Here is a 16372-nt window from a genome sequence, read left to right on the forward strand (position 1 = left end):
AATTTTTTTAAAAATTAAAAATTAGATGAAACATTAGAGAACCAAATTTGTAATTAGAATTTAAAACGGATTAAAAATGGATTTAAGCCTAATATAAATTATTTTAAAAAATTAGTGCAAATTTAAATAATATTATTCTTAATTTTTCGTATATTTTATAATGGATAAGAATATTTGAAAAAAGTAGAGTGTTTTCGTATGTATCATTTCAATACGAATATTACATATTAATTACTCTTAATTATATGCATTAATATTGTGAGATTTTAAAAAAATTATAAAAACTATCCTTTTAAAATAGAAAAAAAAAATAATACATATGCTACTGGATTATGAATATTTCAATTCCTAAATGATTATTTTTTATACTCAAACTTAAATTAAAAGGAATCCAATTAAGGAAGGAACCTAAGTTAAAGTACTATAATTTTTTTAATTATGAAAATTTTCTCTTTAAATTACCATTTTTATTTATATCAATAGTTAATATTATATAATCTAAAATTATTATATGTTCACTTTGTCTATGAATATCTAAGAAAGGACCATTTTTATAAGTTTGAATTTTATTTTATTTTTTGTATAAAAATATCAGAGTCGAAGAAGATCTTCAAATGATAAACGGTTATGTGAAGATTTCACAGTTTTTCAATATCTATTTAGATTATTTTGTTTTGTTTGCCTCTTTATTTTATTTTTACTCATTCAATAATAAAAGCTATATGTTTTTAATCATAAAACGAAAACGTTTCATATTAACATAAAATAATAAAATAACAGGGAAAAACAACTTAAAAAAATTAACGGAACAAAATAGCATCTAGTCAACCAATTAAAAAATAATAATGATAAAATTAAAAACAATTTTTTTAAGTACTCAACAAATAAAATATATTTAATAGATACACAATAAAAAAATAACCAAATTTATTCTGATCTCTGAAGACATTTTCTTAACATAATTAATTAATAGAGTTTATCTTTAATACAAGCATTTTAAAGAATTTTTTTCTAATATTTTTTTAACCTATCTCTTTCATCGTTAACTTTTTAATTGAAATTAGCAGATAAAAGTAAAAAAAAAAATAATAATGTATAATAATTCACTCACTTGGGAGAATTAAGATAATTGCAAAACTAATTTATGGGTAAAATTCCTTTAATTAATTATTCTTATGTAGAAAACATAATTATATGATTTAAATAAGACTTATAAATAGTTTCACTTTGACTAATTATATTTAAGTGAAACTCCTTAAAAATTTGTTTAAATTTGATTTAGGGGAAACGTAAAAGTTGTTTAGGATCACGTAACAGATTTTTCGTGTGGACAAAAACTAAGAGGATAAATTGGTTTAGTTAAAAAAATTAATACTTTAAAATCTTTTCAAAAGAAAAAAAAATTAATGTTTAATTAAATTTTTTTTCTTTAATATAACTACGGATTAAAGAAAGTAGGTAAAAAAAAAATTGACACAGAATATTTATATCAATACGAATAAGAAAGACATAGATTCATATGTTAACTCAATCACTCAGATAAATTACACCTACAATTCTAGATAGAAAGTTTAGATTTAGATCACACATCTTTCAAGCCACAAGATTAAAAACTACAAAAGGTAAACATATTCTCTAAATCACACAAATGATGGAAATACCTCTTTTAATTCACATAATAGATAAAAAAAAAAATCATATTCTTTGAATCCACGAGGAATGAACAATTTTCCATGCAACAATAACACTCAATCTCTAAATAACTTACTTAGTAAAAATTATCACTCTAGAATTTTCAAAACCCATTTTTCAAACACTCACATAGTTTTTTTACTAACACAACACTAAACTTCTGATTCACAAAAAAAAAAAAAACTAGTTTAACTTAATATATATAAACTTTTGAAAATTAGGTCAAGTAACTGAAATGTCAAGTTGCAAATGCTAGTAATAATCGATAATTGATTATTCCATATTTTTTTTTTTAAAAACCTTCTCTCACGAACATACATTTTCCCATAGTGATTTTGTGCGAACGTTGTGACTTACTAAACTACGTCCTCCATACACATTTTCACTATTATGAACATATTACAAAGGTTTAGTCAACTTTATAATATAAATTACAAATATTTCAATATTTGTTTAAAGTTTATTGTTTTTATCATTATCAAAACCTTACAACTAATTTCATCTTCTTATTTTGCCAACAAAATTAATTTGTTTTCATGGTATTTAATTGATATGTAAGATTTTTATTTATGTTATGTAATTAATTATAAAAGTACTCTTGAATATAGTTAATAAGAATAAAGATAAACTAAAATTGAAAGATGAGTAATTAATAAGATGAAATTAGTATTAACAAATTATTTAATATTTAAAACTGAATGCAGGTAAGTAACTTCTAGAAATTATGTTCAAATTTTTTATTATATGTGAATTTTAAAAAGCTAAAAGTTTAATAAAAAAAAATCCAATTTGTAGAATACATTTAAACATATAAAATAAATGAAAATGTATAATTATAAGTAATACATTTTCAATTTAGTTAACGCAGTTATGTATAATTTATAAACGTATCAGTTGAGTTTGAATTCACCCATTTATTTGTATAACGGTATAGCGAGTAAACATTTAAATTGTTAAGAATTTTTAATGTATAAACGGTTTGTTTAATGCATTTATGGTTTATGTCAACACCTATTTTTGTCCGGATTATAATGTATTTTACTTTTTTTCCTCATAATTTTATTTTACTTTTATTTTGTTTTTTTTTCTTTTCATCTTATTTTACTTTACTTTACTTTTATTATTATTATTCTATTCTATTTTTTATTTTATTTTATATTTTATTTTGTTTTGTTTTGTTTTATTATTATTATTCTATTCTATTTTTATTTAATTTAATTTTGTTTTATTTTATTTTATATTATTATTATTATTATTTTCTTTGATTTAATCTTATTTTATTTATTTTTATTTTATTTACAATTTTCTTTATATTCCTTTTTTATTTTTTATTATTTAAGAAAAAATAAAATAGATTAAAAAAAATAATAAGAGAGAGAAGATTGCATAGATCAATGGAAAGATGGTGTCTATGGTGGATAGGAGATAGGGTAGCCATGTTGCAGGAAGCAACCCCTTTCCACTTCTCACATGGCTAAAGAAATATAGGCATCAGGAATTCATGATGAACCACACAGAGGAGAATCAAATTGAAAAAACAAACACAGGGAAACATTACTACAAAAGAGGAAAAGTAACATCTTTGAGAGGGTAAAGAGAGATTGAAGAGATCGGCAAGAGTCGTCCTCACAATGTCAACAACACATAACCCCAACCCAATACCACCGTGAATCATCAACGCCATTCCACCTACACAAATACAAACACCACCCGAATTTGCATACACCACAAACAACACAATACAACACTCCAAATTCATCATCACAACCCAGCACAATTCGGAGTAAAGCACAAGTCGAAAGGGGATAGTGATGGCGGCTCTGATCACAGTTGGGGCGCGGCAGTAAGGCTCGAAGGCGTAGCTTCCAAACCCGGTGTGGCTCGTGCGGGAAGAGGCTCAAGAACCTTGGAGCACCTCGGAGGCCGGCGTCGCTTCTGGTATGGTTTAGCGCCGTCGCCGGCGGCTTTGATAGACCGGGGAGTTGGTGTCTCGCGTGAAGGGAAGTGGTGCCGTCATGTGGTCGCGCGGGGGGAAGAAGGAAGAAAAGAGGCGATTCGGGAGGCTTGTTCTAGCCGGCGACACCTTCGACGGCGACCGGCGGCGGCGGCGGCGTCTTTTGCCGGTGGTGGGACGTGCAGTGACGGCGGTTGCTGTTGGAGTCGTGGTGGTGGTCTGCGGTGATGAGGAAGGAGCTGTTTGTGTTTGTGAAGGAGAGCTCACTTCATTAGGGTTTGAAAAATTGGATTTGTTTTATTCTGCGCACCCCTTTTTCTTTTATCTTGCACCCCTGTTTTAATTTTATGCTACGAGTACTCCCTGATATTTACTAACGTCACACCCCTTTCCACACTTGTTTCGTGTTTTACTCTGTGCACCCCTTTTTCCTTTATCTCGCACCCCTGTTTTAATTTTTTGCTGCGAGTACCCCCTGATATTTACTAACCTCGCACCCCTGCCACACTTGTTTCACATTTTACTCTACGCACCCCTTTTTTCCTTTATCTCGCACCCCTGTTTTAATTTTATGCTGCGAGTACCCCCTGATATTTACTAACCTCGCACCCCTGCCACACTTGTTTCACATTTTACTCTACGCACCCCCTTTTTCCTTTATCTCGCACCCCTGTTTTAAATTTTGCTGCGAGTACCCCTGATATTTACTAACCTCGCACCCATGCCACACTTGTTTCATGCTTTACCCTGCCACCCCCTTTTTCCTTTATCTCGCACCCCTGTTTTAATTTTGTCTGCGAGTACCCCTAATATTTACTAACCTTGCACCCCCTGTCACCCTTGTTTCATGTTTTACTTCGTGCACCACCATAATTAATAACCTTGCAACCCTGTTTATGTTTATCTTGTTTTGGGCCTGTGTTTTATGTTTACTTCATGCACCTCACACATTACTCATGCACCCTATTATTATTATTAATTTTTTTTTCTTTCTTTCACTTTTGTCCTTTTGTTATTAAATTTTCTTTTATCCTTTTTTGTCATTTATCTATTTTTTTTTCCTCAAACAAAAAGAGTAAACAAAAATGTTTTAAATTATAAAAATTATAAAAAAAAAATAGAAAAATAGAAAAAACGGAAAATGTTCTTTTTTTGCTTTATTGTGTCTGTCCGGTTGCCTGCACCGTGTGACACTCATTTTCAAAAATACCAAAAATAGTTTTTTTTTTTTTTCTCTTTTAATGTTTGCTCGACCGCTCGCGTCGTATGACACATATTTTCAAGTAATTCAAAAAATACCAAAAAAAATACAAAATTTTTTAAAATACAAAAATATCAACATTTTCAGCAAAAAGTCTTTTTTAAGAACTACGTGATCCTTGATTCTCTAACGTGAGATACCTAGGAGCAAGGCCAGTCCTTGTCAGGTTCACCTTTAACAAAAATCAAATCTTTTTTTCTCAATTATTTTTTTAAATATCTTTTAAAGAACTACGTAACCCTGATTTCTCATTTTTAATGAGAATACGTAGGACCGAGGTCAATCCTTGTCGGGCCCAAAAAATTAAAAAAATATTTTTTTGTTTCTTTTTAATATTTTTGTCTTATTATTTTTGGGGAAAATTAATATTTTGAAAATCACATTAACTTTGCATTTTTAATTCAAGGTACCGCCCTCGGGCGGGCGCGGTAGGGTGCTAACACCTTCCCTGCGCGTAACCGACTCCCGAATCCAAAATATGGTTTTTCGCAGACTTGCTTTATTTTTATGGTTTTTCCATAGTTTTCCAAAAATAACTGTGGTGGCGACTCCCAATCTCTTTTTAAAACCCGTTTTCTTTGTCGGTTTGCCTTTCCGTCGCGATTTCGGTTACGACAGTTTATGATTAACAAATATGTTTAATTTTGTTTTAAGTCTTCAAGTAGAGTTTTTGATTAAATTTTATTGTTTATTTAAGTACTAAAAATTCATATTTTTAATTAAATATTATATATATATATATATATATATATATATATATATAATGTCATAGTTAAAAACATTACATGGATTAATACAATTAAGAAAAGTGAGGTTTGGTAGGAAAAATCGGCAACAAAAACATAGAACGAGTGGATTAATAGAAATATGAATTGACAATTTTATTTAACCTAATTTTTTCTACAACTTTGGCTTATTTTCTATACTTCTTTTAAAGGATCCGGAGCATCTATATCATGGTATATGTTATAATTTGAACTCATTTTAATATGTTTTGTTGAAATTTTCACATCAATTAAAGATAAGACAATTTTATAATATATATAAATGGGTGCAAATCTTATCTTAGTTGATTTTATAGAATTGAATTAGACTTAAAGTTCACTCCCTAACATAATATTAGATTCCTAATTAAAACATATCCTAACAAGATTTGTGTTTCTTGAACATTTAATTCTAATCATTAATGTGTAGTGTCATATCGATTAAAGATAAAATAATTTTATAATATATAAGTGAATGTATATTTTATCTTATAAACTGATTTTGTGAAAGTGAAGTAAGTTTGAGATGTGATTCCTAACATATTTATTTAGTGGACGTAATATTTGAAATAATACATTAGACGGAATATTACGTAATTTTAACTTGGTAATGTAAAAATGAAATCTAGAAGATGCATGTAACAAAATCCCAAGAGAACAATGGATTGCATGCACCGGTCGAATGAAGGTAAATGAAACGCTTATTTATGTATCGATCGAATTTGTAAATTAAGGTTAAAGATGTGACAGTGTACAATTCAAAGCATGTACCTTACAAATCCACTGAAATAAAACTGGAGAATAAATTTCACGGATTTAGAATTAAGATCAAACCATGCATTGAATATACGATAAACAGATTAAAGACAACTCATTAATATGTTATGGTAATTTAAATCGAAGTGGTTTAGGTTGCGATAATGAAAAAGAGTTGATCATTAAGTTGTTTCGAATAATACATCAATGTTAGTGTTTATATTTTCTTCTGTAAATGAATTATTTATCTAGTTTTTATTTATGAAAATTTAAAAAATGTTCATTTTTATACGTAGAGTTATCCCAATACACAGATTATAGGCAGACATCAATGTTACTTTTTGATTTTTGATTTTTGGAAAAGAGTTTGTTACTGATAAATGAACTATTAACCATCCTAACGTTGTTGAAATGTTAGATTGAGAAAATGATGAACAATGTGATGCTGGAAATGTGAAAGGGAGATTAGCTGAAATGACACTTAATCAAAAACAAGATACGGTGATAAACTTCATCCAGTGGTGGCCTTCGTCTTAATTTTTCTGGTCCGAACATTATTTTCTAAAAAAAATAAAAAAATCCAAATCAGAAACGAGAAAGGTCCTTCTTCCACACATAGGCGTCCACGTGTCCAAAGTTGATTATCTTATCCCTGAGATAAGAGGCCACAGTGATCCTCTCAATCCTCCAAGAGCCCCTTCACTTGCTCCACACCATCACAAAACAAAAAACAAAACCAAAAGAAAAAGAGAGATATCACAATTCACAACACAATCACGCACATTCCTCACTCACCGCAAAAATGGCGTCCTTGCAGCATCCCACCGCTTCCCTTCAATCCAAACACGTTCTAATCCCCGGAAAGTCCCTTTCCCAGAAACCCGCGCTCACCGTCTCCTTTCCCCGTTCCACTTTCTCCGCCCTCAAGCTCAAGCTCGCCGCCGCCACCCGCCGCTCCAACGGCGCCGCGGGCGCCAGAATGTCGGCCACGGTGGCTTCCAGCTACGCCCAGGCCCTGGCTGACGTGGCGAGCGGCAACAGCACGCTGGACGCCACCGCCGCCGACATCGAGAAAATCAGCGAGCTGTTCTCGGACTCGACGGTGTCGGACTTCTTCGCGGATCCCACGCTGGACGTGGAGAAGAAGCGGCAGCTGGTGGACGATATCGCCGAGTCCTCGGCGTTCCAACCGCACACCAGAAACTTCCTCTACATCCTGGTGGACGCGCAGAGGATCGATCTCATTAACGAGATAGCGAAGGAGTTCGAATTGGTGTATAACAAGTTGACCGACACGGAGCTGGCGGTGGTGACTTCGGTTGTGAAGTTGGAGTCCCAGCACCTGGCGCAAATCGCGAAGCAGGTTCAGAAGCTGACTGGGGCCAAAAACGTGAGGATCAAGACCCTCCTTGACCCTAGTTTGGTGGCCGGTTTCACTGTGAGATACGGCAATTCTGGCTCCAAATTGATTGACATGAGCGTCAGGAAGCAGCTTGAGGACATTGCTGCTCAGCTTGAGTTGAGTGATATCACACTCGCCGTATAACCCTCTCTACCTTCTCTATCGTCATATCTTTTTCTATTCCATTTCGTTTCCTATTATTTTTGGGCTAAGTATAATGTGTATGTAATCTATGAGATATGATGAACGATTTCTCACACTCTCTGCAATCTTATAATACTTACCTCGCCTTTATTTCTTGAATTATTTTCACGTTAGTTTATCTGGGAACTCCACTTCTTGATGACAATTCAATCACATCGTTAGACCTTATCCAATAAACCCCGTGAAGAGACTGTTTCAGCGGGAGGAACCATAATTCAAATGCTACAATTCATTTACTTCCTTTGATCCGTGGGTTGAAAGAAAAAATACAATCTTAAATGTATTTGAGGATTTGTTCATCGCAAATATGTACAATTCTATTTAGTTACAACATATTTCAAGGTTCAGCATGTTTGACGAGGAACAAAATCGATTACTTCAATTCCCTACAGATTGTTGTATCAGGAATCATCTCTTACTTATCTCCACATCTTTCTTACTTTTTAAATTTTTTTATGTATACGCATAATAAAAACGGCTTTAGAATTAAGAGGGACAAACACATAAAACAACCACTTTTCTACTTAGTTTTACAATTGAACACAACTTTTATTGCAGAGATAAGAAAACAATGGATGAAAACACCCCTCCAAATACTGGCAGGGTAAATACAGCAGCAACATAAATCTCATCTCACTTGTGTCATGTTAACTGCAATGGGACTCCTAACATGGTGCTTTTTATCAGTCCACGTCAACCATCCGAATACAAAATCAGTGGTGCTTTCAGTTTTCTTCTTCAAAGTCAATGCCACTCTGAACTCCTTCTTTTCACCCGTTTTTTTAAACCTCAGTTTCCTAGGCTCGACTGAAACTTCAACATGTGGTGGCGCTTTGATGCGCACTCTATACGTGCTTCCGGACCCAACATTAGTGACAGTTCGAGAGACATTCACAGAATGTCCAGGGCCAAACTCAGAAATTGTGATTGCTGGATAATTGAAATCTGCTAAACTGAACGACTCTGGACAAGTATAAGGCTTGTGGTTGAACATCTTAAGCTGGGAACTGTTGTAGCCACGACCACACAAATAGTTCAAATAATCAGTAATATTCAGGTCATATACAAGTCCAGGGTCCACAGCACTGTTAGGTTTAATGTGCCCTGCACCATAGTCAAATGGAGTTGCCTCGTTCAATGACGAGTCCTGGATAGGTTTTCTAGAGTTATCTGTTGAAGTTGCTGCAAAATGCATGAAATGTTATGATTAGGGTGTGCAAGAATATGAATGTAAAATTCTACATGCGTGTAAAATGTAAGGCCTGTGTATATAGTTTTACCTGAGGTCATGATTGCTGACTTTATAGCAGCTGGGCTCCAATCAGGATGAAGGGCTTTGAGCAGCCCAGCAAGGCCAGCAACATGAGGACATGACATTGAAGTACCACTAAATAAAAAGTAAGGAGTTATTCGTGTGTCAGATTCTAGACCTGTAGCAGATACGGCTTCGGTATAAGCAGCTATGATGTTGAATCCTGGTGCAGTGATATCAGGCTGAAACAGAAACCAAAAATTACACTCATACGATCACTTTACATTTGGTGATACGATCATCAAAATCAAACAATTGAACCTTGAGGATTGCCGGATCAATATGATTGGGGCCCCTTGCTGAAAATGAAGCCACATTCGGAGCTGGCTTCACACCCAACTCTGTTTTCACTCTGGAAATATAAGCTGTAGGAGACCTGATAATGTAAAATGTTAATTAAGAAAAGTTCCAATCCAGAAATCAAAGCTCATAAAAACTGAGGCGTGAGGAAGGAAGTTACTTGGTGCTGCTGATGTAATTGTAAATGTAATTGCCATCATCAAAGCCAACATTAGCAGCAGGAAGCAAGTAGGGTTGGGGTAAAACTTCATTCCCTGCATTCCTTTCATTAAGCAAAAGCAACCCAACGGCGCCTACCCTGATAGCTTCCACATTAGTCGCTAATTTATCTCCAAAACAGACCAATATTTTCCCCTTCACCTTCTCAGGATCAAGAGTTCCATCCTGGCAATTAAGTCTGCAACAAGGACTGAATTACAGAAGAACATCCCCAATGCTAAGGTAATTTAGAAGGTCAAGTTTGTATGAGTGTTCTTACGCTTCAGAAATAGATGCATTGAAATATTTGGCCTCTACAGAACTAATCAATGGGTACGCATCATCAGATGATAATCCATGCTCTGAAAGGCTACCTCCCTGACAATAACAGAAAGACAAGAGGGTAGATTTCTGACTGTACTTGATATTGATATTGAAAATGTTCGGCTTGAAAATGAAAAAAAGGCAAAAGCTCAAGATACATGTTTTCCTATGAGAAGAAAGACAAGGTTTTAGAAAAATTATACCTTGATGATTTTGTTGTCACCAAGTGTAACATAACTAGCGAAGTCTCTATCTACTGTGCTTGCAGCAACTGTGAGCATCCATGGTCCAATGTTGGATACAGATTCAGGAAAAGGTCCTGAATTTCCTGCAGAAGCCACTACTACTATGCCATTGGCAACTGCATGGAAGGATCCTATGGCAATAACGTCTTCGAAATAATCTTGTGCCTCCGTTCCCAAAGACACCGAAAGCACATCAACCCCGTCACCTATGGCTGCCTCAAAAGCAGCCATAACGTCTGCATCAAAACATCCACCACTGAACGCGAGACTTGGCCAACACACCTTATATGCTGCAACTCGTGCTTTTGGTGATCCACCACTTGCTGTTCCATTTCCAATGCCAAAAACACTAGCTCCAGGAACAAAGCTACCACCAGCTGTTGACAAAGTATGTGAACCATGGCCTTCGTTGTCACGTGCACTAAGCAATGACTCATTCAGTTTTGTATTAAACTTTGCCTCGTAGCCTTTGTAAAAATATCTTGCTCCAATAAGCTTCCTGCATATGGTAAAAAAATGTCACATTGATGAAAATACCAGACATAGTTAAGCAAATGAATATCCTCACGATGCAATAGCGATGCCTTGCCACCAAATACCAGTTCATGAATAATACTTAACGAACACATATTAACACGGAAAAACTCATCACCACAAGGGATGTTCATGAAGTATTTGTTCGGAGAAATTAGCTAGAGTAAAAAGAATGAACCTGTTGCATTGGAATTTATCTTGAGCTTTTTTATGTGTTTGACATATTCCACGCCACCGTTTTGGGATGGGCCCTAACCCTTCGTCACTGAAGCTCTTGGATTCGGGCCAAACACCTGTATCACAAAAGTTTTGACATTGGTACGAGAATTTATTAAAATAAGCTAGTAATAGAAGCAAGAACGTTAAGAGCTTCATGAAATGTATTATATTGCTTGAGTACCAAGAGCAAAACAGATTACTTTAGTTTAACTGTTAACTTATCATAAAACAGGTATTACATATCAGAACACCAAAAAATGTAATGAGCAGAGGGAAAATAAACACCACGCAAACAAAGTCAAAAAGAATAAATATTAGGATAAGTGTGTGAATAACGTCAAAATTTTCAAATTCGATACATAATTATCTAAATTCATATTATTTTATGTTTGTTTAAATGAATTTAATCCATTTAACCGAAATTGAACCAAACATAGTTGAATATATATTCTTTTTAAACTTTTGAATATCCAAAATTAAGATAAGTCTAAGTTGGTTCGGAAATTAAGTCACACTCAAATAAGACGAGACTAGGCTAGGTTGGGCCTAGTTCATGTAAGGTTCAATTAAATTGGATCAAAGTCATGTAAAGTTGGATTGAAAAAGAACCAAAACAAATTGGATCAATCACACTAAGTCACGCTAAGCTAGACTAAACTCACATTAGATTAGGTCAAGTCAGATCAAATATAGGCTACGCTGGAATGGAACCAAAGTTAGGTCGAGTTGGAGTCAATCTTAGTTAACTTGAGCACAAGTCAAGTTAATTTGGGATAAAACTATATCAAGTTGGCCAAGATGGATCTAACTAAATTAAGCAGGGTCGTGTCATGTTGGTTAGGATCTAGGTCAATTTGAGTTGGTTTGAACTTATGTTAGGATAAATTAGGGTTGACCCATGTTAGGTCAAATTGAGGCCGGTCCATGTCAGGCTAAGTCAAGTCAAACCCTAGTTGAGCCAAGTCGACAAAGTCGAGGAAGAGCTGAAGTAGGTCAAATTGAGTTGAGTTGGGTCAAGTAAGCTTGGGCCTATGTAAAGTTGAGTAATCTCAAGTCCATTCAAAATCAAATTGACGGGCTCACTTTAGGCCAAATAAAAAACAAGCCCAATTTAAGCCAATTCAGCCTGAGTCCATGATAAGTCGGGTTGGGACATATCCACATTAAGTTTAGTTTAGCTTAAACTAAGTCGGGTTAATTTGGTAAGACCTAGGTTGAGTTGAAATAGGCGAGGCCCAAGTTAAATTAAGGCGGACAAGGCTTAGATAAGGTTGAGTTAGCTTGGATCCATATAGATAAGGCTAAGTTGAGTTAGATAGGGCTAAAGTCAAGTTAAGTTAACTTGAGTTCAAGTTTGATTTAGTTACTCCATACTTAGTTTGAGTCAACTAAGTCCACATCTAATTGAGTTGGAAGGGGTTTAAGTTGGGCCATGGTAACCTGGGCTAGGTAAGTCAAGTCAAGTTAACTTTAAACACGTCAAGTTGAGATAGGACAAATCCGCACAAGGCTGAATTAGGTTGAAATCAAGTTGGGCCAAGTTAGGCAAAGTTGACGAGACCCGAGTTAATTTGACATAAGTCAAGGCCAAGTTCAACTTAATCTAGTGTGGTCTAGGTCAAGTTAGTCCAGATACTAGCTTTAAATCATTATATATTAACAAATTTAAAATAACCACAAAATAATAGATTTTTAAAATAAAAAAATTTAAACTATAACATTTGAATTTAACTTGAATCCAGCTGTATTAAGTAAATTTTCTATTTAAGATTATTTTTATGTTTTTCCTTCAAATTTATTTAAAATACTTAAAATATATCTAAAAGGTTAAAATTTAAAAAAATCTATAAAATGCATAGTACATGAAAAATTAATCTAAAAATAGAGATACCAAATATTTCAATAGTAAAATAAAATTTTCTTTTGAAATTAAAGTTAATTTTTAAAATCTGTATTTTAATAAAATATAATATATTCAATATTATCATATTATTTATCTTAAAGTAATTGATAATATGTGTCCGTCTAATTTTTCAATAGAGAGACAAAATATTTCAGCAGTAAAATAATTTTTTCTTTGAAATTAAAGTTAATTTTTAAAATCTGTATTTTGATAAAATATAATATATTCAATATGATCGTATTATTTATCTCAAGGTAATTGATAATAAGGGACAGTCTAAATTTTAATAACCAAATCACTTACTTCATGACTAATTGGCTTATTCTTAATTTTAATATTTCATTGTATTATACATTAATTGTTTAAATTAATTAAGTAACAAATACACTTTTTAAAGAGTCATTATTCTTGTCTGATCTGTCCAGCAAATATGAATATAAATATTAGTGCAAAAATGATTACAAAAGATGTTAATGATTTTTTATGATAAAGTTAAATTAAAACTAAGAGTTAGTAATATTATCAAAGTATTATATGATCAACCTGCAAACAGCATTCATAGAAAAAAAATTCTGAAATCATCAACCTGTATTAATTAAACAAAATTATTTACATGGAAAGGCTAAAAAGGAAACTGTATAAGGCAATCGAAAGCAAAAAAATAAATTATTGGTTCATTTCATCACTTACCTGTGTCAAGGTTTCCAATGATCACATCTTCACCCAATGTCTTTCGCCATGCTGATGCCTCAGGGAATTCACCATTTCTCTCTAACCCAAGAAAATTCCATGAATGTGTTGTGTGCAATTTTCGTTCTTTGTTTAAGAAAACTGATATCACACTGGGATGCTCTACATGCATCAATCACAAACAACAGTTACAACATTAAAATAACAGTTTCTCAAATAATACATTTTGCAGAATAAAATGCTCATACTTGCAACATTCGCTGCTTCATCTTCCTCAAGTACTGCAGCAAACCCATTAATATATCTATTATAAGAATAAAAGATTGATTCTTTCGCCTTTTCAATGCTGTGAAAAACAAGAACAAGAAACATGTAGTTAATCTATATTGCTTTTTTCAACAAGTATTTCATAAAGTTGGGATAAAATCTATACCTTCCCACGTAAGATCCAAGAAAATCGTAGTGAGAGTTTGTGACAGTTTCAAGATCAACCAAAGAAGGATTTGGACCAAAAGAATGTGATCCTAAGTATACAATATACGACTGAAAAGAAAAAAGCAAAACATATATTAATTACTTCAAATATGAAAATTATGAAACTTTAAAAGTATCATAAGCTGTGTGAGTGGGGTTTTGAGACAGGGTTTACCTGTTTGATTGCTTGAGTTGGTTCAGCCAACACAACCCCAAAAATAAGAGATAATAACACATGAGAAATGGTTAGTGACATTGTTTTGTGTTATGAAGGTGTTTGTTGAAATGTGTTTATGATTTCTATTTCTTATATAGCTGTTGTTATTATGTCACAGTATCTGAAACCAAATCATGTGGATTCAAAGTCCACCCGATTATGCTCCAAATTGATTCTAAGGCAAATATTCTATTAAATAAAGGAATTGAATGGATAATAACACTTTTCTATGAAACATAAATTAAAATGTTATGAACATTATTCTGTATCTGCATAATAGTAGATACAAAAAAAAAAAACGTAATTACTTAAATAAAAAAATTTGAAATACGGTATATTTGAATTATTAGTATAGTTTTTCTTTTTCGAAGTTGTAGATGTTTTGTTGAGATGAAGTAATTCAAATTGCATTTATTTAGTTTATAGAGTAATTCAATTTCACCCTGTTGCAACATTTTAAGATATATTTATTTAAGTTAAAATTTTAATATTAAAAGTTACCAGATATAAACATTAGTTAACTTTTAATATTAAACAACTAAATCAGATTTATAATATTTGCCCGTAATTAATAATTAAAAATAATTGTAATATTACATGTTATTTACATTACAAGAAATTTTTTGAAGAATAATCAAATTTAGTGACAAAAATTAATTAGTTATTATAGTGACCAATTTAAATATCAATTTATAAGCTAAAAATTATTAATAACTAAAATAGTTTCAAAAAATTATAATTGATAAACTAAACTAGTTTCTATAAATTGGTTCATAAATTGTTCTTTAATTAAAAAATGATCTCTAACCATATTTTTAATCACTAAAATTATATATAATTTAAGAATTTTTTTTTGTAGTTAATGATTTCAAAATAATATTAAACGCCCTTTATTATTTTCTATGTAAATTTATAAATATTATTTTATATATCAACACTATATTTAAGTCAACTTCAAATGTAAGAAATGAAGACAAAATATACTAACAATAATTTATTGTTTACCAATATTTCTATTCATATAATCTTTACTAATATTAGTAACTTTTAGTTTAAAAAAATATAATTGGTTCTTAAATTAATAACTAAAATAGTTTTAAATTGGTCTCTAATTAGAAAATGTATTTCTAAACATATTTTTAATAACTAAAGTTGGTCATTATTTAAAAGTTTCTTTTTGTAATTAATAATTTAAAAATAATATTAAACACCTTTTTAATTATTCTCCATGTAAATTTGAAATATGAACAATATATTTAAGTCAACTTCAAATGTAAGAAATGAAGACAAAATATACTAACAATAATTTATTATTTACCAATATTTCTATCTATATAATCTTTATCCTTCTCTTTGTTTAATAATAGTAAAAAATACGCAAATTACTTCAATACATCTTTATAACTTAAAATTAAGTTATACTATATATGTACTGTTTTACTATTTTGATAAAAAAAAGGGGTTTTGTAAATTGAATATAGTAAATATTATTGTCTTTCTATATTAAAGAATAATACTGAACATATAATGATTAGTGAAAGCGCAACAACATTTTTATGAAATACAATAACTATAATTAAAATATTATATAAGTATTTTTCAAATAAAATTATATTAGGTGTTACTATAAACTTTGACATCTCAACAATGCGAACATCCTAAAGTCCATCAATCATTATTACATCAAAATTTATTAAAAAGTAAAATAAAATAAAAGAATATAAAAGCATGGGGATTACACCAAACCATGACAAAAATTACACTTCACAAAATATAGATATACTATACTTATTATGAAAAAAAAAAAAACATATATCGAAGTAAAACATTAAACCACTTCTATTATTCTTTATGAATCAAAACTAAATTAGTTAAATTATTAAGACAATGATTTTTTTTTCACGAAAAACAAGAGTAACTTTG

The 16372-nt window shown here is 31.6% G+C and overlaps 2 protein-coding genes across 2 annotated transcripts; one reads left to right on the forward strand and one right to left on the reverse strand.

The window, feature by feature from the left end:
• The first annotated feature begins 7116 nt into the window (after positions 1–7116).
• On the forward strand, positions 7117–8132 carry ATPD (F-type H+-transporting ATPase subunit delta). Its single transcript, XM_028060730.2, has one exon. It carries the CDS (start codon positions 7230–7232, stop codon positions 7971–7973), a length of 744 nt encoding a protein of 247 aa, XP_027916531.1. The 5' UTR covers positions 7117–7229; the 3' UTR covers positions 7974–8132.
• A 223-nt stretch (positions 8133–8355) lies between these two features.
• On the reverse strand, positions 8356–14488 carry LOC114175516 (subtilisin-like protease SBT5.4). Its single transcript, XM_085670787.1, has 11 exons — positions 14408–14488; positions 14192–14301; positions 14007–14104; positions 13759–13920; positions 11125–11239; positions 10371–10911; positions 10124–10221; positions 9806–10042; positions 9607–9721; positions 9314–9527; positions 8356–9215 (listed from the first exon to the last, which is right to left on the reverse strand). The coding sequence occupies exons 1-11, from the start codon at positions 14486–14488 to the stop codon at positions 8662–8664; spliced, it is 2325 nt and encodes a 774-aa protein (XP_085526913.1). The 3' UTR covers positions 8356–8661.
• Positions 14489–16372: the final 1884 nt, after the last annotated feature.

The sequence above is a fragment of the Vigna unguiculata genome, chromosome 3 (assembly GCF_037176805.1).
Source record: "Vigna unguiculata cultivar grain cowpea cultivar isolate G323 ecotype 2 chromosome 3, ASM3717680v1, whole genome shotgun sequence".
NCBI lineage: Eukaryota > Viridiplantae > Streptophyta > Magnoliopsida > Fabales > Fabaceae > Vigna > Vigna unguiculata.